The 23144-nt window shown below is 40.1% G+C and overlaps 1 protein-coding gene across 5 annotated transcripts in view; it reads right to left on the reverse strand.

Annotated features, from left to right (window-relative positions):
• Window positions 1-203: 203 nt before the first annotated feature.
• The window catches only part of BCLAF3 (BCLAF1 and THRAP3 family member 3), a 128278-nt gene continuing 105337 nt past the window's right edge, over window positions 204-23144 (reverse strand). For 4 of the 5 annotated variants that reach the window (XM_089683911.1, XM_089683913.1, XM_089683909.1 and 1 more), the window contains 5 exons: window positions 20910-21025; window positions 18163-18277; window positions 9778-9864; window positions 8712-8805; window positions 204-679 (listed from right to left, as the gene is read on the reverse strand). In XM_089683911.1, coding sequence (XP_089540037.1) covers window positions 8743-8805; window positions 9778-9864; window positions 18163-18277; window positions 20910-21025 — 381 coding nt within the window. In that variant the 3' untranslated portion in view covers window positions 204-679; window positions 8712-8742. The remainder of the gene's footprint in view (window positions 680-8711; window positions 8806-9777; window positions 9865-18162; window positions 18278-20909; window positions 21026-23144) is intronic. The other variant, XM_089683912.1, reaches the window with a different exon arrangement.

The raw sequence follows: 23144 nt of genomic DNA on the forward strand, positions 1-23144 counted from the left end.
CTTAGTCGTAGATATCTTCCACTAAGCCATGGATGGGTGAAACACTTTAGCAAGGTGGCCCTAGGTGTCTGTCAAACAAACCTAGTAGGATCTAAATGGCATCCTAGGTGTGCAGCCTGCTTGTTTGCATTAATACCGGTTTGTTCTAGACAACACAAAGACATACACCTATGCCCATCTAAATATTAAAGCACAGAACCGAGTCAGCATCAAACAATTCAGGCACTTTATTAACATTAATAATACACAAACCATGAAACATAATTTTACAACTAACAAACAAAGAAAAACAAACTGTATGGAGAAAATCAAACAAAAAACATGCTCTTATTGAGGAATATGCACAATAAATAGGACTCTCCCAAAAAAGGGGTGATTTCTGCGTGAAAAACATCGTTTTACTGCTTTGCATATGTTTTTTTTTTCCTGCAAAAAAGTAACAGGGAAACTAATTATCTTCCATCCCAACACTGTCTTTACAAAAATGTGAAAACCGTAAAAAAGTTGTGCAGCATTCCACTACCAAAAAATAGTTATTTTCTTTTATCAAGACTATTGAGCTTGCAATGCCAGTGCTCTTGAATGTCACATATCTAAATCTAGAGGTCCTTTTTTGCAGCACACTCTCTATGAAATCCTGGGAAGAACATTATATTCTTGCAGTTGGGTTTCCCCATCCCTGTGGAGAGAAATGACAGAATGCATGAGTGAAATATTATCCAGCTAGTATGAGATACTGATTCATAGTACAGTCTTGCATGTCTATTTTAATGTAATAAGGGGGCACAGTGGCAAAATAAGCAAACCCAGCTGGCAGCCAAATGGTGAAATGCTGATCAGCTCTGCAGGTGGTAACTGAAGCACTCATATAAACTATGTGTGTTTGTACACAACATTTAGCAGCAAGGTCAGATATGGAATGAGAGATACTTCAGGTAGGTGGAAAAGTATGTTTTTTACAGGTAAAGGGGATTTTAATCTTTAGTCTCGTGATCCTGGCAGAGGTAGATTTCCATCACTGTAACCTGTAGATACCTCTCGTGCTAAAAGCAATAAACCTCCCTAAGATAACCTCTTTCACACATAATTTACTGGTCCTAACCTGGATAGTAATACTATGATAAAGTGTACAAAAGTTGTCAACTATTTTCATTAGCAATTCATTGGTCAGCTGATTAGTCTGCCTGCATGAAGAATGCATTACTTGTTTACATATCAGAAAATACAGTGCAACACACATGCAGCTCAGTACACTGCTCATACATGTCTATATACAGCACAACACACATACAGCTCAGTACACAGTACATACATGTCAATATGTGCCTGAGAACTTGTGAATGTGAAAGTGTGGGAGCAATGTGTTTTTTTTTTTACTTTGCTATAGGGGCACTCTATAGTGTACTTGAGGCTAGCTATGGGGGCAATCTGAAGGCAGAAGCCAGAAGTGCTAGTGGGGGACCCCAGAACACTGAAGATGGGTTGTGGATGGGTCTTCCAGCATGACAATGACCCAAAACATAACACCAAGGCAACAAAGGAGTGGCTCAAGAAGAAGCACATTAAGGTCATGGAATGGCCTAGCTAGTCTATAGAAAATTTATGTAAGGAGCTGAAACTTTGAGTTGCCAAGCGACAGCCAAGGAACCTTAAGCATTTAGAGAAGATTTGTAAAGAAGAGTGGACCAAAATCCCTCCTGAGATGTGTACAAACCTGTAACCAACTACAAGAAACACCATACCTGTGTACTTGTCAACAAGGGTTTCTTCACCAAGAACTAAGTCATGTTTTTCATGGGGATTAAATACTTATTTTACTCACTAAGCTGCAACTCAATTTATAACATTTGTATCATGTTTTTTCCTGGATGTTTGGTTGGTATTCTGTCTCTATGATAAAATACACCTATGATAAAATGATAGACCCTTCATTTATTTGTAAGTGAGCAAACTTACAAAATCTGCAGGGGATCAAATAATTATAATAATAACTGCAGGGGATCAAATAATTGTAACCAAGCAGTTGAACAGGTGTACCTAAAAGAGTGCCCGCTGAGTGTATTTGTTTGGTTGTTTTTCAACTTTTTTGCCAGAGTATCTATGAGACCTGCTTGTTCTGAGCATGTTTGAATCCATTTACTATTGACTGACTCACCACCTATGCTTGAAGTCTATCCAAGCATCAAGTACATTTTTAGTAAAATAATACATGACTACAATAACATTTCCTTCAAAAAAACCTATATATCCCACAATCTCTGGGTCTCTCAATCTAGCACTGGTGCAGGTGAGAGCTAAGTAGTAATTAAATCTGACATAACCACAAATAGGCAGGTCAATTACCAGAGAACTCACTATGCTGGGATAAATGTGTTTTCACCACATCAGCACTCACACATTGTGATGAAACAGAGGAAATGGTGAAGCATAGGAATGACACTGTGGGGTTTATTTACTAAAGCTGGTTCACTCAGAATCAGCTTACAGGTTTTATTGCTAAAGTTTAATTAAACAGGCTGAGGTTACAAGGCTGGCTACCATGCACAGGTGCACAAGAGTCTGAGTGAACCAGCTTTAGTAAATCTCCCTGTGTGATCCAAAACAAGATGCTGTCTGTGCCCATAGTGAATGGTGACTGAATACATAGACACAGGAAAATCGATCAGCTATGACACTACAAGCTGCATATACAAACTTTATTTGAAGCGTACAAAACGTGCACTTCATTCATGTCAATGTACTGCAGCACATCGCGCTGCTTTGCTGTACATTTCTGTATGATTCGGCACAGTGCGCTGCGATAAAATAAAGCATGTCTGCATTTATTGCAGCCATATGCTATGTTGCAGTGTGAATGGGACACATAGGAAACAATTGTCTCCTGTGTGTCCTCACGGGGACAGACTTTTTACAATGCAGTAAAATGTCTGTCACTGCTTATAGTGTGAATTAGTCCTAATACCTAGTTAACCACTTGCCCTTCAGAGGATTCACCCCCCTTCCTGACCAGGCCATTTTTTGTGATACAGCGCTGTGTTACTTTAACTGACCATTGCATGGTCATGCCAAATGAAATTTATGTCCTTTTTTCCCACAAATGGAGCTTTCTTTTGGTGGGATTTAATTGCCTCTGCGGTCTTTTACTTTTTGCTATAAAATATATCCGGTAAAAAAAATAAAAAAATTTAATTTTGGCACACATTTAGGCCAAAATGTATTCTGCTACATGTCTTTGCTAAAACAAAATCCCAATATGTGTAAATTAATTGGTTTACGTGAAAGTTATAGTGTCTAAAAATGGCGGTATATATACTGAAATTTTTTTTAAAATTTATATTAGTAATGGCGGCGATCAGCGACTTATAGCGTGACTGCGGCAGGCATTCTGACACTGGGGGGAACTGACAAACTGACATCCCCAGTGACACCAATACAGTGATCAGTGCTAATAAAAAGCACTGACACTGTACTAATGACACTGGGCAGGAAGGGGTTAATATATGGGGCAATCAAAGGGTTAACTGTGTGCACTGTGCTGTTTTACTATGTTGTCTGTGTGTGCTTTACTATGTAAGCATGCTGCTTTGTATTGTTCAGCTATGCATCAGGGCCCACTCAGAATTATGTGTTGTAGTACCAGGCAATACTAGCACCCAATGCGCTAACACTGCAGGGAACTAAAATGGCTAATACTTCATGTGGCCAAAGCCCTAAAATAGATCATAATTTGTATTACCCTTTTACAATAAAATATTTTGATACCATAATTATGATGCGTATTTCTGATATTTACAGCCGTAATGATTAGGTAAAATACATTGATAACCCATGGCTGTAATCTACTGGATTTTGCTTGACATTTTTTGCTAAAAGCTTTAAATTCATGCCTTAAAAAAACTCTACAGATTGGCCATACTCTACACAATCTGAAAATACAATTTCTATCCAATCTCCTTTAGATTTACCAATGTAATACGAGGCCAAGCCAAAACAATACTTTAAATTTACATCCAAATCAGACAGGCTCTTGTACTACATAGTGGAATGTAGATCTAAAGGAGATTGTACACTGTATGGTCATCTTTAGGCCTGGTTCACACAGGTTTCAGCTGGTGTAAAGGCACATTCACACTTGCTTTGCATTTTCCAGGCAGCAAGGAAGCTTTGTATGTCCTCCTCACCGCCTGTGTTAATCCCCTAAATAGCGGACAACAGTGCCTCAACTACATGTGTTTTCTGTGTTGAGGGGTGGGTATAAGTCCTGCTGCAAAGCATCATGGTCACAGTATGTGTACACCCCCTACTGCTGCCTCTACAAGGCTCACTAGGGTCAGTAAAACCATAATTCAACTGCAGGGTTTTAATGCCCCAATCACACACAAACAATCACAAGTGTAAACAAGCCCTAAGAGCACTGTGAACAGCAAGCTTTACAAGCATTTGCAGAGCTTTCTTGAAGTAACATTCAGCACCAATTAGGAATATTAATCCCAGATCGTAATGGGAATACTGACTGTCATTTTAAACAAGCAGCCAGCAGGCTTCAGAACAACGTGAAGCTTGTGGAGAGCCTGCTTGCAGCTTGCTTAAAGTGACAGTTAGCACTCCCATTAAGACCTGTCATTAACATTCCTAATTGGAGCTGAAGGGTGCTTTAAAGAATGTTGCTTGAAGCTTGCTGACAGCTTCACAAATCTTGGTGTTCACACCGCTCTCGTGCAGGCTGAAGCCCATGTGAACAAGGCTCTACAGTAAAGTGTTCTTGAAAAGCAATATGATGTAGGTCCCTGATTGGAGAGAAGAGATAGTGAAATCTCACTATAATACTAGGACTAGTGTGAGTCTGATTTGCTTAAGTCTCCTACTGCCTGAGCAATAAGATATTCTGAATGGCTAGAAATTCTAGTATACAAACTACTTAAAGTGATTTTTTGGAAGGAAGTTTCCCGACACTAAGTGTGGTGCTAGACTCTAACAGACATGAGTTAATGGATAAGTTCACCTTTTGGACAAAAATAATAAATGCAGATGTTTTTTGCCAGTAAAAAAAAATGAGCACTTTATATTTTTGTTCACAGGATCCTGGAGAGCATTGAACCAGCGATCAGTAGATGGCTGATGCCATGCAGGTCTCCTGCAGACCTGTCTGAATATATGATTGCTGTACAGGATGTACAGTCAAGCAGATATTCTGACAGGAAGCTGGAATGAACTACCACGGTGCTTCACAAAGCTGTGCTAGTTCAGTGAGAGCTACAAGCCAACAGCCTTTAAGGCTGCTGGGACCCGTAGGCACTCAGTCACAGAACTCTGGGAATGAGTGATGTGGCCGTGTGGGTGGAGCCCCGCACAGCCATGCTGTTTTCAAACCTAACAGCTCGTACGGGGAAACTTCTCCCCATACTATCTATCAGAGGGAGGGGGAGCAACAGACACTGCTGCGGCTATGGAAACATGTTATATGTTCCACCCTAAAACCGGTTGGAACATGTAACATGTTCCAAAGGTGAACTTATCCTTTAAATTCTGTTGTAGATGTGAGCAAAAATCTGTCAAAAAGGGTGTCATCCCTCTTTAAGACCAAAATGGGCCAAGTCTCACTGTGAATATCAAAAGTGGACTGTGTAGCAACTAAACCAAAACAGTGGGCTGGCAATAAAAAACATAAGTGTAGCACAGAATATATTTTCCAAATCAGTGTAACATATATCCATGGTCAGCACAGATCAAATCTATTAAGGCCAAGGCCTAGAATTTCAGTAGGAAGTCCCAAGGGTATTAGTTTATAAGGACCCATGTTAAGATTAACAAGTGGGAACACCAGGTTCCATGTTGATCAAGCTTATCAAAAGGGGTCTTGGAAGAAATAGGATATGTGTGAAATGTTTGTATCTTGTTGGCTATAAATCTAGCTGTGCAAAGTACTGAAGTCTTTGAAACAAACTTGCTGTCACTGTATCTGTCTGATGCGGTCATGTCAGCACTGAACGTTCTCAGTTGTCAGCCTAGTTTTGCCAATTTCTGCAGTAGTTTATCTCCATAAACACAAAAAGGCATTGCAAGTTGGCCTTAAACCTCAAAGTAAGAAAAGAATTAGCTTTGCGAATAGTAACATGGAGCAGATAACCCCATATGCAAAATGTGGGTGATTCCGTTTCACAGTTCCCGTAGCCCGATGTAGCGCTCCTGCTGTTCTTCCTCTTCTTTCCCTAGGGAGCCTGGGACAGATCATTGCGGTTCTGATTGGTCAGTGCAGGTATATGCTGGAGTTGACCAATCAGAACCACTCTAATCTGTCCTGGCATTCCTAGGAAAAGAATAGGAGGAGCAGCATGGTTTTAAAACCACAGGAATGCTGAGTTGGCGGTTAAACTGTATCACCCATGGAGGTAAGTGCAGTGGGAACGTGGGTAGGGTAGGAAGGGTGTAGGGTGTTAATTTGCCTATTTTTTCAAACTTACACATTAATGCACTGCCTTATATAAACTTACGATTTCTCCCTAAGGTTGAGACACTGTGGTGTCTCAAATGTAATTTTCACATCACTGCCTACATGTGATCTTGTTCTGTTTTTTTTTTTTTTGGAACAAATATATTGCATTTTAAACATTACTTTTTTTTTCAACAACTGTTCAGGCTACGGACAACAAACATTCAAATAAAAAATACCGGCTATTATTGTATGTCTACATTATATGTTACAGTATAGCTGGTTAGGGCACAACAGTGCATAACCAATTTTCTCTAATACAACAGTGCCACCCAATGGCAGACAGATGTTCTCTCATCTCCCTTGACGTTTATTTTTACCTACATTGCACTTTAAAGATGAGTGTTTTTAACATTTTATGGGGCAACATTGGCTTTTCTTTCCATTCCTGGCTAAAGATGTGACAGTAGTGACGGTCTATACCAGTAAAAGATTCATGAATCACCCACTCCATTCAATGCCAGATTTATTGTGGACAGATGACAGCTAATAAAAAAAATAAAATGTTAATGGCTATTACATTTCTGTATTAAATTGAGCAGAACATTGAGAAATGTCTAAGCAGGTGAACGTAATGTCTGTGTGGCGACTACTGGGTGGGGATGAGGCAGTAAATTGACTTAGTAAGGATGGAAGTTCACAAAATGATAGACATTAAATACATGAATTACATTTCTAACAAATGACTTATTATATCATCAATAGTTTTTGGTGCTTGGAGATTAGTTTTTTTTTAAGTTTATAAAATTTCTTGCTAGCACCAACATGTTAACCACTGTCAATATTTAGGCATTTAAAGCCAAAGTTCAGTCGAAAAAAAAAAATCAGAGATGTTACTTACATTCAATTTGACATGTCCCTTGTGCTGCTGGCTCCTGCTTTAGTTGAAATCTTCAACCCCCCAGTGGCAGGGCAGGGGTTAATATAGCCAAGGGACTTTTCATATGCACATATCAAGAGTGCCGACTATGCCCACCATTTCTTCCCCCTCCTCCATTCACAGAAGCCCTACTATGGCTTCCATGAATGACACACAGTCCAAATTTGACTGGAGATTTAAACTAAAGCAAGAGCCAGCAACAGAAAAGACACATCACATTTACTGTAAGCAATATTCCTCGTGCTGATTTGTTTTTAACTGATCTTAGGTTATAAGGGTAAGCTAGACAGAACTGTTTCCAACCTCCCTATAATGTTACACATGCATTGTTGTTTGTTTGCCTTTAATCATTTTGTCCCTACCTCACTCCATAGCTAGAGGATACTCTATGTAGTTAGCCCCACCCTTCTTCTTCATGCTCTAGTTTCCATTTATTACATGTGCTGTATTCGGCTGGAGCCAGACACACTAGGTCAAAAAATCATATCCTATGTTCGTCTGTTATGATCTGCACAAGTTTTGGATGAAAGCTTTGTACAATCTGCAAGATGTAATTTGGATTGAGTCATTGTCTGTTAATTCTACTGAGATTGTAAGTACAGCTAATTTCAATTGTATCAGTTATAGAGATCACACTTGCAATGCTTAGTTTGGAGAGGCAGAACACTCCAATGGGTCATACCCTGTTATTTTTGCAAGATGGCCTATCTGTGTTCTACAGCATAGGAAAGGACTGCAGGCATTGAGATCCACCTACTTTCAAGGAAAAACTGTGAATCTGTTTTAGAGGCCTGTGTTATATACATTTGATAGAGTATAGATAGTGTGAAAAACAAACTATTAGGAAAGGACAGAGGTTTACTTTGGAAAGCCAATTATTGTAAGTATAAAAGATGAACTCCAGGAAAAAACAGAAACAAATACATTAATGTATACACCAATCAGCCATAACATTAAGATCACTGACAGGTGACAGGTAAAGGGAATATAATTGATTGGGCATCACAGTTTGTTGTGTATAGGGCTGCATAGCTGCAGACTACACAGGGAGCCCATGCTGACCTGTGTCCACAGCCAAAAGAACCTGCAATGGGCACATGAGTATCAGAACTGAGCCACGGAGTAATGGAAGGTGGCCTGGTCTGATGAATCAGGTTTTCTTTTACATCATATGGATGGTCAGGTGTATGTGCATCACTTACCTGGGGAAAAGATGGCAATAGACTGCAGTATGGGAAGAAGGCAAGTCAGCAGAGGCAGTGTGATGCTCTAAGCAATTTTCTGCTGGGAAACCTTAGTCCTGCTACTCATGTGGATTTTACTTTGACACATACCACCTACCTAAACACTGTTGCTGACCAAGTACACTCCTTCATGGAAACGGTATTCTCTGATGGCAGTGGCCTCCTTCAGCAGGGTATTGCACCATGCCACACTGCAAAAATGATTCAATAATGGCTTGAGGAACACAACAATGAGTTTGGGGTATTGACGCAGCCTCCAAATTCTCCAGATCTCAATCTAGCATCTGTGGGATGTGTTGGAAAAATGAGTCCGATCCATGGAGACCCCACCTCGCAACTTACAGGACTTAAAGGATCTGCAACTGACGGATTGATGCCTGATACCACAGAGCATACCTTCAGAGGTTTAGTGGTGTCCATGCTGTAATGTATTTGGGTTGTTTTGGCAGCAAAAGGGGGACCTACTCAATTGTGATCAGTGTATATGCACATATTGTACATACAAACACAAACTGTTTACATGCTAAAGGACTGATTATTCTCTGAATTCACTCATCCCTGCTAGACACAATAGTCAGCCCTAGTCAATACATTACAATACTTTTTTTATTATTACTATACATGACTGATGCTTGTACATCAGGCTGATATTCAGCTCTAATCTAGCATTTTACCATGGCAACCACAATAAAAGAGGTCTTTCATTCAAATGTGAATATAATTGGCTTCCAGAGCGGATAAATGAGTAAATGAAGGACCAAAACACTTTCCTAGCAAGAATTTAGCTTCAAGTCCCTTGCAGTACTGATCATGTGACTGAAAGTCTAGGCATTTGGTCATATGATCTCTGCTAAGAGGAGGATTTGCTGATCTAGACTCTGATCTTCCTCTTCAATAGATATCACTTTTTCAAATGCCAAAGCTGAAGGAAGCCCAGAAAAACTTTTCAAGGCCGGAAAGGTAACTATTTCAGTCTTTATCCATTTCTGCAAGACTAAAAAGAGATTTAAAAAGAACTTCATCTTTATCGTGAGACAAACACTACCAATTATTTTTAAAGTATAGATATCCACCCTATATAAAGTACAAGCACATATTTAACCTTGTGTAACTTTAATTGTAAAAACACAAAACAAAACATAAATGCAGCTGTAAGATTTTACCTTGTAAGGCTTTCTAATCTCATCACTGTCTTCAAAATCGTTCAGTGAAGTGTAGTACTGGCTGGATTTTCCTCTGTAATATGCACCCTGCAATAAACAAAGAAAGGAGAATAGCATAAAATACAAAATATAAAGTGTGGTATGTTTGTACAGATTACAGAGTACCATGTAATAAAATTATATACAGCAGAGTATTTGATTTACTTGAAAGAACAACTATACCGTTGGCACAACTGTCTTTTATTCACTTACTCCCCATGCCCCTGAGTACAGCACAGTAGCTAAAACGCTTACCACTTTCTTAGAACGGAGGTAAGTATTTAAGCTGGCAGGGTGAGGGGTGGTGGGAATTGAATAAAGGGCAGTAGCAAAGGTACAGAAATATTTTAAGCAGTATAGATTGGTGTTTAAAAGCAGTTTTACTGTGCTGAGGTCCCAAGGATTTATTGTATACTACTAAGGAAGTCTAAAGGACTTACACCAGCTTGCAATCCAGTTTCCTTTGGTGCCAGGATCTCAGTGCTTCAGCATGGGATTGCAAGTTCTTGGCGCAAAGGTTCCTGCTGCAGGATAAGAAGAGTATGCAGAATAGGAATGAAGTAGTGTTAGGGCTTAAGGGCGTTAAAGGGTTTGGGAATTATAGCTGGTGTTTTGATATGGCTTTTTATTTGTTTGCATATTTACACTGGCTCAAGCATGGACTGATGCAAGTATGCATGTGCCATTCCTGAAGAATCTGGAAATCACTACCGTACGCACTGCTTTTTTTTTTTCAGCCTATGATGGGTGCGCAAATAAACTAAAGACCAAGCAAACGAATACAGTGCATGTGAAATGCACACAAATAGGTGCACAGAGTGAGTCACTGGCCCCCCCACCTGAAAAGGACGGACTATTTCCTGATCCCCTTGGGTGGAAGGCTCCTGACAGGGGAAGAGCACTAATCTACCTAGCCAAAGAGCCTGGCAATTCCCTTTCCTCATGACCAGCAAAAGCCAACCACCAAGTACTAGGTCAGGGGCGCTCCTGAGAATATTCCCCCAAATCAACAGAGGAAGGAACCTAATAGCTACACATCTTCCCCCTAGAGTTTAGGGTATACTCAGAGACCCACAGCCTGCCATCCCTGTAGAGTGAAAACACATACAAAATAGGGAAACACAGTAAAAGGCAAAAAGGATGGTGTTTGCCACACATAAACATGTCCAGTGGTTGGGAACAGTGTGAAGCTCAATTCATCGGACCATATTAAAGTCTTCCACTGAGCAATAGTCCACGATTTATGAGTGTTGCACCACTCTCTCCTCTTCTGAGCATTAGTATCGGTCACTAGTGACTTGGCAGTTGCAGCTTGCACATGAATGTTTTGCTTATGGAATTTCCTCCGCACAGTTTGTAAGGACACGGGTTTTGGATGACAGAGATGAAGCTCTGCAGTCACTTTTGCACCAGTTGCTTTCCTATTGTGGGTCACAATCCTGCACAATGTCCTTTTGTCTCTTTTGGTCAGTTGACCATGTCAACCGCACTTATGCTTATCAGATGACGTTTTCCCGGAAAATATATGCCATCATAACCTTTGATACTGTACCTCGCAACACCGCAAATAAATTGGCAACTTCAGTCACAGAGGCACCAGCTATGCAAGCACCAACAATTTGCCTTCTTTGAAATTCTGTAAGTTCTGACATCACTCTATTACATGACTGTATTACTGGCAGTGCACGCAATGAATGACGAATGTGAGGCTTCCCATCTGTTAGCTAGGGGTCTCATCACACACTATTAGGAGGATTGGCCACTGGCAAACAAAAAACTGTACACCAGCCCCAAATAACTCCCCCCCCCCCCCCCCCCCCACCAGCATGCCTCAGTTTTGTAGCATGCAGTTCTGACAACGATCAAAATGTGTTCCCCAAATCAAAGATTTCACAGTGAGTACAAAAATCTTCTTTCTCAGAATACAGCATGTTTTCACTTTCGAGTCAAAGTTCAAATAAGGAGTGTGCAACACAGCACACAAACACTAACAGGCCCAACAATCAATAAAAAAAACAGAACTGCTTGCTATTCAAGAGCCGACTGAAGTACCGTACACCCAAAGCTGGTTGAGGGGGTACTCATTCGGGTGTACTCCCGAGCTGGGGTGCGTGTTTCCAAAGACACACACATCGCAGCTTGGGTCTTTCCCCCACTCCCTCCTCACAGGATTTGATTGACAGCAGTGGGATCCAATGGTTTCTGCTGCTGCTTCTGTGTTCTGTGTGAAGAAGGAGAGAACAGCACTCATGTAGACAGGAACAACGTTGGAATGAAAGAGGAGTCAGGTAAGTAAAGAGGAGCCGGTCCAGGCTTTGAAACGATCCCGACCATATGGATGGACCATATGCATCCACCCAGAAGCCTGGATTAGCACCTGGTTCAGCCTCTCAGCGATCCGCCAACAGCCTGAGCCAGCCCCTTCTGTCTCCTCCACAGCCCAGCACTCCAGAGCGGAGAGCTGAAGACTGGCAGTCACAGCTCTCTGCTCAGAATGGGAGGGAGAACTGAGTGATCAGCAAGTTTTGATTGCCCAGTCCTCACTGCAGAGCCAGTGGAGGACAGATGCAGCATCAGATTGATGCTGCATCTTCCTAGGTGAGTATAAATGTTTATTTTATACTTCTCTTTTAAGGTAAAAAACCTTATGCCTTTAGAACCACTTTAGGAAAACCGAATGCCTCATGCTGGAAGATTAAGATACACTCACATAACTAATAAAGTATGTAATGACAGGGAAAGAAGAGGCCCATTACTAGGACCTTGGATGTTGGTCTATGGGTTCCATCCAAAATGAGTCTATCCAGGATAGCCTAAAGGCAGTCAATAGATAAGAGATAGAGAAAAACAACATGACCCGTGGTCCAACAAAGAAAAGAAGCTAATTTTGGAGATCTAGGGTAGCTAGACTGACCTGAGCACAATGTCCTGTTATAGTAAATTATCAGAAGTGCCTTAGGTAGGTCAATAGAATATCCTAGGTCTCAACTGATCCCACTACAGGCCCAGACATGATCCAACAATCAGAAGAGGTCTTTTAAGGTATACTCATGAACACTCAAATTGCCCAATCATTTATATTTTAGTCTATTTATGAGGAATAAGTCTAAAGAATAAGAGTTACAAGACAATCCAGGGGAAAAAAGGTAGGTTGGTGGTATCAATAAGTGCCATATGAGATGGTCACATTATGCAGCTTTTTTTCGACAAAGTTCATTGCAAGCCTATGACAAAGTTCAGAAAACTATATAATGTTAACAGCATTGCATCTTTGGAGCCATGTAAGAAACAGGACAAGGAATAAAAAAACAAGCTACAACTTTACAAAGGCTGCTATGACTCATTAATAGGTGGTATCCAAAATGATTTCACTATGCCTTGCCACTAAATCCTGAAATGACGTTCCCCACCATAAAATATGATGAATGTTGCCTCAGAATAGGAAATACTGAATATGGATACATTTCTCTGAATAAAGTACAGCATGTCTGGGTGTATCATATGACTGTCATTATGGAACAATCAGATAATTTTCAAAGAATTAGAAATTAACTGTGTTAACGTGCTTAGACTTAAAAAAAGAGCCAACTCATTTCCATGAAAACACATGAAGAAACATAGTTTATTGGTTAACAAACATCATAAAATATTAAAAGCTATGCCAAGGTATAAATGTCTGCCCTCTGAATATGAACCCATTGCATCTCAAATAAGACAACTACACCGCGTTCCAAATTATTATGCAAATTCTATTTAAGTGTCACAAAGATTAAATATTTTGTTTTTCAGTTTAACTCACGGATGGCATTGTGTGTCAGGGCTTTTTCGATCACTGAAAACAATCTGGGACACCTGTGATAATTAGATTGGCCGTTGAGCCCAATTTAAGGAAAAACTACTAAAGGACGGTGTTCCACATTAATAAGCAGAGCACCATTTTCAAGCAATACGGGGAAGAAAAAGGATCTCTCTGCTGCCGAAAAGAGTGAAATAGTTCAATGCCTTGGACGAGGTATGAAAACATTAGATATTTCACGAAAACTTAAGCGTGATTATCGCACTATTAAGAGATTTGTGGCTGATTCAGAGCACAGATGGGTTCGTGCAGATAAAGGCACATTGAGGAAGATTTCTGCCAGATCCATGCATCGGATCAAGAGAGCAGCTGCTACAATACCATTACAAAGCAGCAAACAGATATTTGATGCTGCTGGTGCCTCTGGAGTCCCACGGACATCAAGATGTAGAGTCCTCCACAGTCTTGCAACTGTGCATAAACCTTCTATTCGGCCACCAATAACCAATGCTCACAAGCAGAAACAGCTGCATTGGGCAGAAAAATACATGAAGACTCATTTTCAAACAGTCCTGTTCACTGATGAGTGCCGTGCAACCCTGGATGGTCCAGATGGATAGAGTAGTGGATGGTTGGTGGACGGCCACCCAGTTCCAACAAGGCTGCGATGTCAGCAAGGCAGTGGTGGAGTCATGTTTTAGGCTGGACTCATGGGAACAGAGCTGGTTGGCCCCTTTATGGTCCCTGAAGGTGTAACGATGACCTCTGCAAAGTATGTGGAGTTTATGACTGACCACTTTCTTCCCTGGTACAGAAGGAAGAACTATGCTTTCCATAATAAAATCATCTTCATGCATGACAATGCACCATCTCATGCTGCAAAGAATACCTCTGCATAAATGGCTGTTATGGGGATAAAAGGAGAGAAAGTCATGGTGTGGCCTCCATCCTTCCCTGACCTCAATCCTATTGAGAACCTTTGGAGCATCCTCAAGCAAAAGATCTATGAGGGTGGGAGGCAGTTTACATCCTAACAGCAGCTCTGGGAGGCTATTCTGACATCTTTCAAACAAATTCAAGCAGAAACTGTCCAAAAACTCACAAGTTCAATGGATGTAAGACTTGTGAAGCTGCTATCAAATAAGGGGTCCTATGTTACAATGCAACATGACATGTGAAAATGTTTAAAAAGTTAAAATGTTGTTAAAAGTTTGACTGAAATAGCTTTCGATTTCAGTAAATATGCGGCAAACACAACAAATGACAATTTTCAATTCTTTACAACCTATAAAGTGTTTTGAAACTTACCGTGCATAATAATTTGGAACAGTGCATTGGAAGTTTTTTATGTTTAACAAAAATATTGTTATCATTAGGAGGTTTGTTCAATAAAGTTTGAATTGTACTCTTAATAGTTGATAACATGAGAATTATGCTGTTATTTACATCAATTATTTAGGTAAATGAGAAAAATATAATTTGCATAATAATTTGGAACACGGTATAAAGTCTGACCCAGTATTCGTTAAAGCTGAACTCAGGGGAAAACAGAACCTTTGCAGTGGGGCAAGCGTTAAATGTTTGTTTTGTTTAGGGGGAGCATAAACAATAACTTTACTTACCTTATTCTGTGCTCAAACAGGCTCCCACTTATTCTGGCCACACATGCATAGATTTTCGTTTAAAAATTTTCATTTTAAGAATGTCTATTCGATTTTCTAATTGTTAGTGGGGTCAAATTGAAAATTCAACAGAGCAGGATGGAAAATTTTCATCAAACGAAAGTATTTTCAGACAGTGTAAGCAGTTTTCATTCAGGAACTACATTCATACTAAAATTGAATGTTAAATGCAAGTAAAATGTTCAAACATCTCTTCGGTCATAGAATGTACAATGGATTTTCATGCGAATGCTCATACAAATATTCTTGTCCAAAAATCTACTATACAGGAGCAGCAGTCTTTCATGGTACTGTAAGTAATGACAGCAAGGGCTCGCCCGCAATCTAGAGACTGGGAGAGGTAAGAAAAGTGCTGTTTGCTGGAGAAGTGAGAAACAAGGTAAGTATAGTTTCCCTTGAGAAAAGAGCATTTAACCTCTGCAGTGCTGGGGAGCCCAACTGCAAGCATCATTTTTTTGCCCTGGAGTTCAGCTTAACAGATTTGTGCCAATTTTTTTTCTTGATTTTTTTTTTTTTCCTGTTTTGGATGCTGGTAAACTACAAATAATTATGTCTACATTCAATTTTGTGTTAAAAAATGTCAGAAAGGCCTGAAAGCTACACCTAATATGTACAAACTCAAGAAAAAAGGAAAAGGGGCACATGATTAGGAGCCAGTTCACAGCTGAACCACACAGGAACTGCATTCCTGTGTGTCACCATTTTCAGCCCATTCAGGGCTGGTTCACACCAAAATATGGAGTGGGAAAGGCACTGTCTGTGCAATCTGCTACAGGTATCAATGTATTTTTAACAACACCTCCTGCACCAGACTGTGTGGTACCACAGTAGCAAGAGATTTAGTGCGTTGCATTTTTGAAAAGTAGTGAGATTTAAGCCCACTTGAAAATATGGGCTGAAAATTACACTGCACTGAATCGCACAGGAATGCGAACCAACCACAAAAAGCGTTGAATGCACTACTTTTCAAAAACAAACCGCTCAAATCACAGGGTACTGTGGTATCAGGTGATCTGGTGTAGGCAAATACAATGTGTTTGCAATCTGCATTTGGGATGTCACTAGGAATATGACTCCCGGAGCAGGTTGCACAGGCACATTTTGAATGCAATGCAGGAAATGCACATGGAATGATCCTTTCACCATGTTCCCCATAAACTAGCTCTTAAACCTTTAACCTCCCTGGCGGTATTCCCGAGTGTAGCTCGGGGTAAAGTTTCAGTACCAAAAGCGGTATGCCTGAGCTACACTCGGGCTTACCATGTGGCGCTGCTCAGGGATTCCCTGCAGCGCTTACCTTGTCCTTCGCTCCTGCGATGCATCCCCTGCCACGTCCCTGGCCATCTCCTCTGGCCGATGCCGGCATCCGGCTTCTGTGTTCCAGTCCATGCGAGCGTCGGGACGTACAGGACGTACGGGGGCCGGAACCGGCAGCAAATTAAAATTTTTTAGAAACTGTCATTTTATAATAAACGATTATGACATAGTAAAATATTACTGTACAAACCATTTCACATACATTTTGTCCCTACTGCTTTGTCCTGTGCCCTGTCTGCATTTTGACCGTTCTTTCTGCCTGGAAACTTAGAAAAGTCCGTGATGTCCAAAAAGCATCTCTTTATGTCAAAAGTGGTTTTAGACCAACTATAGAACAGTGATAGTAAATCAGGACCATTTGCAGAATTGAGTGATAATGATTCGTGGGGAAATTCGTCATCAGACACTGAAAACGATTCTGCGACTTTGCTCAGCAATGTGCGAACGTGGCGCTATATTTCAAATTTCAGTGTTTTTGGTTTTATTATATTATTAAATTAAATGTATTATTATTATATTATTATTTTTTATGATTATTTATTAAATTATAATTTATGATTTCGTGTTTCAAGTTTTATCCTACCCAGAATGTTTACTAGACTCTTGTTCCGACAGCTTTCAGTGAGTTATTCCTAAAAATGACAGGCCTACAATAAAAAAAATACATATTTCCATGCAAAAAAATGCACCGCTTTCAGCACAGAAATATGGACATAATCATACCGTGAGGTTAAATAAGCTACTTTCAATCAGGGTCTTCTGGAACTCCCTCCCAAGGTTGCTAGGGGTTTCTTGAGCATCAAGCAATTTCTGCCTCTCAGATAAGTAGCCGCTGATAGCAATCTCTTTACTATCTGTAAGGGGGGAATTTTTCCCAATGACTTCAAGTGTATAGAGCATTTTCTCCAGTGACCATCATACTATGTACTGTGAATTGGGTTCCCTGAATATGGAAAGCTATTTCAAGGGTTTCTCCAAGTTAAAAGCAATGTTGCTTTAAAAACAAAGCTATGACTAAGCTTCAGGAGGGTCCTAGTCAAACTAGCAGGAGGAAAGTTCAAAACTAACATTAGAAAGTATTATTTTACCAAAAAGTTAATGTTTGGAACAAACTTCTAGCAGAGGTAGGGAGTCAGTCAAAATAAAATTACACGTGCTTAGGATAAAACACGGATGTATGCTAACCTCACACAGTAAGATTTTGTGGTGTGAGGCACCTAAGCAACCCACTTAATGTCGACCCCCACAGAACACAGATATCTGTTTATATTGTTAATCTGACAAATCAAATAAGGGTCTGTGCTGGGTGACTTCCTCTGCATGTGAGAGACTGTAAAGAGCCCACAGCAGAAAGTTTGGAAATAGCAGATAAGTTTGGGTATACTATTAAAAAACATGGGTGAAAAACTGAAGCGCTGAGCATGTAGGTAGGCAGGCAGGCTCAGATATCTGTATGCATTGCAAGGCTTATTTTTCAATTTTGACAGGAGTAAAGATTTAAGAAAACTTAGAAGTAATGATTTATACCTTGAGAAAAACACTTTAACTCACCCTAACTGGAGGCCTTCCTGCTGACTTTCGGAAAGGTGGCCTGCACACCCTGCATGAACTCTGAAATTCTCCAGTTTCCTGGTATGGAAGTGTATAACAGCTGCTTGAAGTGTCACTTCAAAGGACAAAAGGGAACACTGTCAGCTCTGTGTAACTGATATATTTTACACCAACACAAAGATAAGCATCTGAGGTGGATAAACCTAATGGAACCGATATTAACACCAGAGCACTCTGACAGATAAACAATAACTTTATAATTATATAGCTATTATAGGGTGAGCCTAGTGTCTACAGATTATGTGACACATTTCGGCATTGCTGGTGATCAAAGACTTATGTGGAGGCCATAATATGATGTGCAGAGCTCTAGGTTTCAGAAATGCAATACTTGTGATTTGGTAGATTGAAATACATATTCTTTTGAACCCCCCCCCCCTTTTCTCAAATGACCAAAAACTTCCACTGAATGACATATGGGTTTCCAGCAGAGACATATGCCCCGAATGCCGGATACCGTGTTTCAGGGAGAAGCGCTAAACACTAGTGCCACTCAGTACAGTGATCAGCCCCATCAAGCAGCAGCATATTTCAGCCTGCCGTAGACTCTGATAGGTTGTAGGCAGTGGGGCTGGACACTGCACCTGCAATTCCCCAGCGTTTTAGTGTGGCCAATTAGACCCAAAGGGGGAGATTTACTAAAACCGGTGCACACAGAATCTCGTGCAGCTTTGCATAGTAATCAATCAGTTTCTAACTTAAGCTTGTTCAAATAAGCTTTGACAATAAAATCTGGAAGCCGATTGGTTACTATGCACAGCTGCACCATATTCTGTGTGCACCAGTTTGAGTAAATCTCCCCCACAGGGACTAAGTGCCCCATGTGCAAGAAGAGAACCTGTACAAGTTCTCTTTGCTCCCCAAACCTTACTACCTAGTTATTGTTTCCATGCACTGCACTGTTGATACTCAACAAGCCTGAAATAGCTGCATGCAGTTTGGAATAGATGGCTCTATAATTTTAGTCTATATCTGATTTATAAAGCCAATGTTCTGTCTATACTGTTGGCCAAGCAGCATAATGGAACAATTTGCACAATTCTACCTACTATCCTAAAACCCCTACAAAACCCTTCCTTTGGAAGTCGTGATGGAAGTGGGACATGCTGATACCTTCCATTTTAAAGGAAAAGTTCATCTTTGTTCACCTTTTTTTTCTTCTAAATTCCAGCTCCCCTATGTACCAATTTAGCATTAATGTACTTCTTTTGCAGAAGTTCAAAAGCTTTTCACTTTTTCTACCCACCTTTATGTCAGTGTCCAGATAGATGTGCAAAAAAGCTTTTCTATTACTTCTGCCTTATTTCCTGCAGAGACATAAGGTCATGACACAGGAAGGAGTTGACCAGCTGACATCATTAGCACACACCCTGCATCATCTACCCTCCTACCTCCCACCCATTCTAGGTACATGAATATTAAATGAAGAGCAATCAATCAGTGATCACTGTTCCCATTAAATACACAGGCATCAATTTTTATTTTTCTGCCTTATGCCCTTTTACTATAGTTGACGGTAGATCTAAAGGAGATTGTACAATCAGATTGTATAATGTATGTGAACTTTACAGAACCCAGAACACAATTCTCCTCAATACTACAGTTCTGTCCACATAGGCTGTTATCTATTCACTCAGCACACTATGCCAAATGAATGATCTATGCAAGATGAAAGTTAAGGTAGTAAAGTAAAAATCAATGTCTGTGTATTTAGTGAGAACAGTGATCACTGATTGATTGCTTTTCATGAGGTCAGCTGGTCAACTCCTTCCAGTGTTATGACCTAAGGTCTCTGCAGGAAATAAGGCAGAAGTAATAGAAAAGCTTGTTTGTACATCCATCTGGACACTGACATAAAGGTGGGTAGAAAAAAATGGAAAGCTTTTCAATTAATGCAAAATAAGTACATTAATGCTATATTGGTACATAGGGGAGCTGGAGTTTAGAAACAAAAAGGTGAACTTACCCTTTAGGAAGGCTCTGCTGTGCCTCATATAGAAATACTGGGAGTAAAAAAAAAATTATATATATATATATATTTTAGAGTGCCTCCATAAAATGTAAGAAGCAATACAAAATAACACGTAAATGTTACAAAAGTGAATTAGATGAGGGTTATGTAACAAATGTGAACAATCCTCAAGATTAAAGAATAAGTTCACCTTTGGGAGCGTTTTTAGGGTAACACATTCCCACTGCTGCAGCCGCCGCCCGCTGTCCTCTCTCCCTGTGACAGCAGTATGTGGAGAAGCTCCCCGTAACAGCTGTCACTTTTTGAAAACAGCATGGCTATGCGAGGCTCTGCCAACATGGCTGCGTCATTCATACACAGAGTTCTGTGAATGAATAAACTACAAGTCCAGTCAGCCTTTGTGGCTGTTAGCTTGTAGTTCTCAATGAACTACCACGGTGCTGTTAAACACTGTGGTAGTTCACTGATTCTTCCTGTCACAGTGTATCTGCTTGCCCATAGAAGGTACGAGCACACAGATACACTGACAGGTCTGCAGGTGTCCTGCATGGCACCAGTGATCTGCTTATCGCTGGTGCAATGCTTTTCAGGCTCAAAAAAAAAACATAATACATGCATATTTTTTTTACCTGCAACAAAAAAAATGGGCATTTATTATTATTTTTTTTTTAAATGAACTTATCCTTTAAGTTATTTGTACATAGATAAGACTAACCTGTTACCATAGCTAGTATCCGCACTACCATTATGTTCACTGTGTAGTCTCTGTTTCCGCCTCCTCTCTATATCATGCCGTAAGTCATTTGGATCTTCAATTACTCTATGGCTTCCCTAAAAAAAAGCAGAGAGGAAAAAGATAATTAAAGTGTACGTAAATTCAGTCACTAAATTCTGTGGAATTCTAGGGTTCATCCAGAGGTTGGTATGGGTTCCATGAGCAATTAATAATTTCTACCTCTTATATAAATGACCACTGACACTTTTTGAATAGGATTTGAATAGGAGGCAAACTTCTCACAGACCAACAACGTAAGGGGATCTTTCTCCCACTGACGACAAATGTAAAGGAGCAAGTTTTTCACTTAACCGCTTCCTGACCGCCCTATAGTAGAAATACTGCTACAGGGTGGCACGGATGTGCAAAATCACGTGTATATATACGTGATTTTGCATTTCTTGGCAAGGGGCACGTGTGAGCCACGCACGCGCCCTACCCGCACTGCCATGAAGCACACTGACGCCGCCCCTTAGTAAAATACTCCTAACACAGTTAACCATTTGATCACCCCTCATGTTAACCCCTTCCTGCCCAGTGCCATTAGTACATTGTCAGTGCTTTTTTTTTTTTAGCTCCGATCACTGTATTGGTGTCAATGGGGATGTCAGTGACACCAGGTCAGTTCCCCCCAGTGTCAGAATGTCCGCTGCAGTCCCGCTATAAGTCGCTGATCACCGCCATTACTAGTAAAAAGTAGCAAAATACATTTTGGCGTAAATTTATGACGAAATTTGATTTTTTAAATTTTTTTTACTGGACATGTTTAATAGCAAAAAGTCAAAAATATATTTTTTTCTCAAAATTGTCGGTCTTTTTTTTTGTAGCGCAAAAAATAAAAAATGCACAGGCGATCAAATACCACAGAAAGAAAGCTCAATTTGTGGGGAAAAAAGGCCGTAAATTTCACTTGGCTGCAGCGTTGCATGACTGCGCAATTGTCAGTTAAAGTACCGCAGCGCCGTAATGCAAAAAATGGACTGGTCAGGAAGGGCAAGTGGTTAACACCACTGTAAGAGGCTCCTTTTCCCACTGATCACCAATATGACAGAGTTGTTCTCCCACTGACAACCAGTTTAGCTATACATTTATTATTTTAAGGGTTCCCCTGAGTTATAAATGTTAAGTAAGGGTGCAATAAATAATACTTGGTGATCCTGCCATGAGGGTTTTTGTGCAGAACATCCTGCTACAGGGTGAAAAGTCTCTGTCCTCCTCCCAACTGTTCTCCTATAAAGTCTCTCTGTTGCCCAATTTAAGCAAGTGGCTGTGACAAAGCACAGAAGGCATGTCCCATTATTGTCACCATCAAGAATCCTGCCCCGATAAATGACATGTAGCAATTGCTCGAGTACATGCATGTATATAGGAAGGGGCTGTAAACAGACTGCAGAAAATCAGCATCACTGAGAAATAACAAAGGATGAAAAAATTTGAATTTTAAATATGGACAGCTACCACAAAAACCGCCTTTAACATTTTAGCTATAGAAAATTTCTATATATTTTTAAGGTGCTACTTCACACCCTCTAGAATTGCTAAAAATGTACCTCAATACTCTCCATTATACTTGCGAAAATGTGGTCACGAAGGTACACACATTGCTTCACATTTGGTGGACATGTCCAAAGGTTTGGAGACTCTGGATCAGAGTCTATACCTTAAAGTGGTTGTAAACCTCAAACATGAAATATGAACAAAGCATATACCTCTATATTGTGTACTGTGTAGGCAGGATTGCACCTCCAGCCCAAGTCCCTCTTACTTGGAGGAGACTTGAATAATTATTTTCAGACAAGATAAGGCTCCAAATTATATTTAATGAGCATATATGTATATACGGGGAATACAGTGTCTGCCCTTTTTGCATTCTGTCTTTCATCGAATCCTCTGCTTATATGATGAAAGCAAACACTATACCCATCCTACCCCTCCATCACACATGCCTAATGGCACAATTCCAATCAAGATATGTCTTTGGAATGAACAACCTGAAATATATGATGTTATAAAAAACATTTTGATGAGACAAAATGGAGTATACAGCAATCCTTAGTTTACCATTATATATATGTGACTCAGTAAGGATCATAGTGATCCCTATATCAGCATGAGTCACTTGTGACAAGTTTTCCTGACACCAAGAGAAAACAATGATTTCTCAATCATGGAAAT

The sequence above is a fragment of the Staurois parvus genome, unplaced genomic scaffold (genome assembly GCF_062004578.1).
Source record: "Staurois parvus isolate SC_StPar_1 unplaced genomic scaffold, SC_StPar_1.0 ptg000327l, whole genome shotgun sequence".
Classification (NCBI taxonomy): domain Eukaryota; kingdom Metazoa; phylum Chordata; class Amphibia; order Anura; family Ranidae; genus Staurois; species Staurois parvus.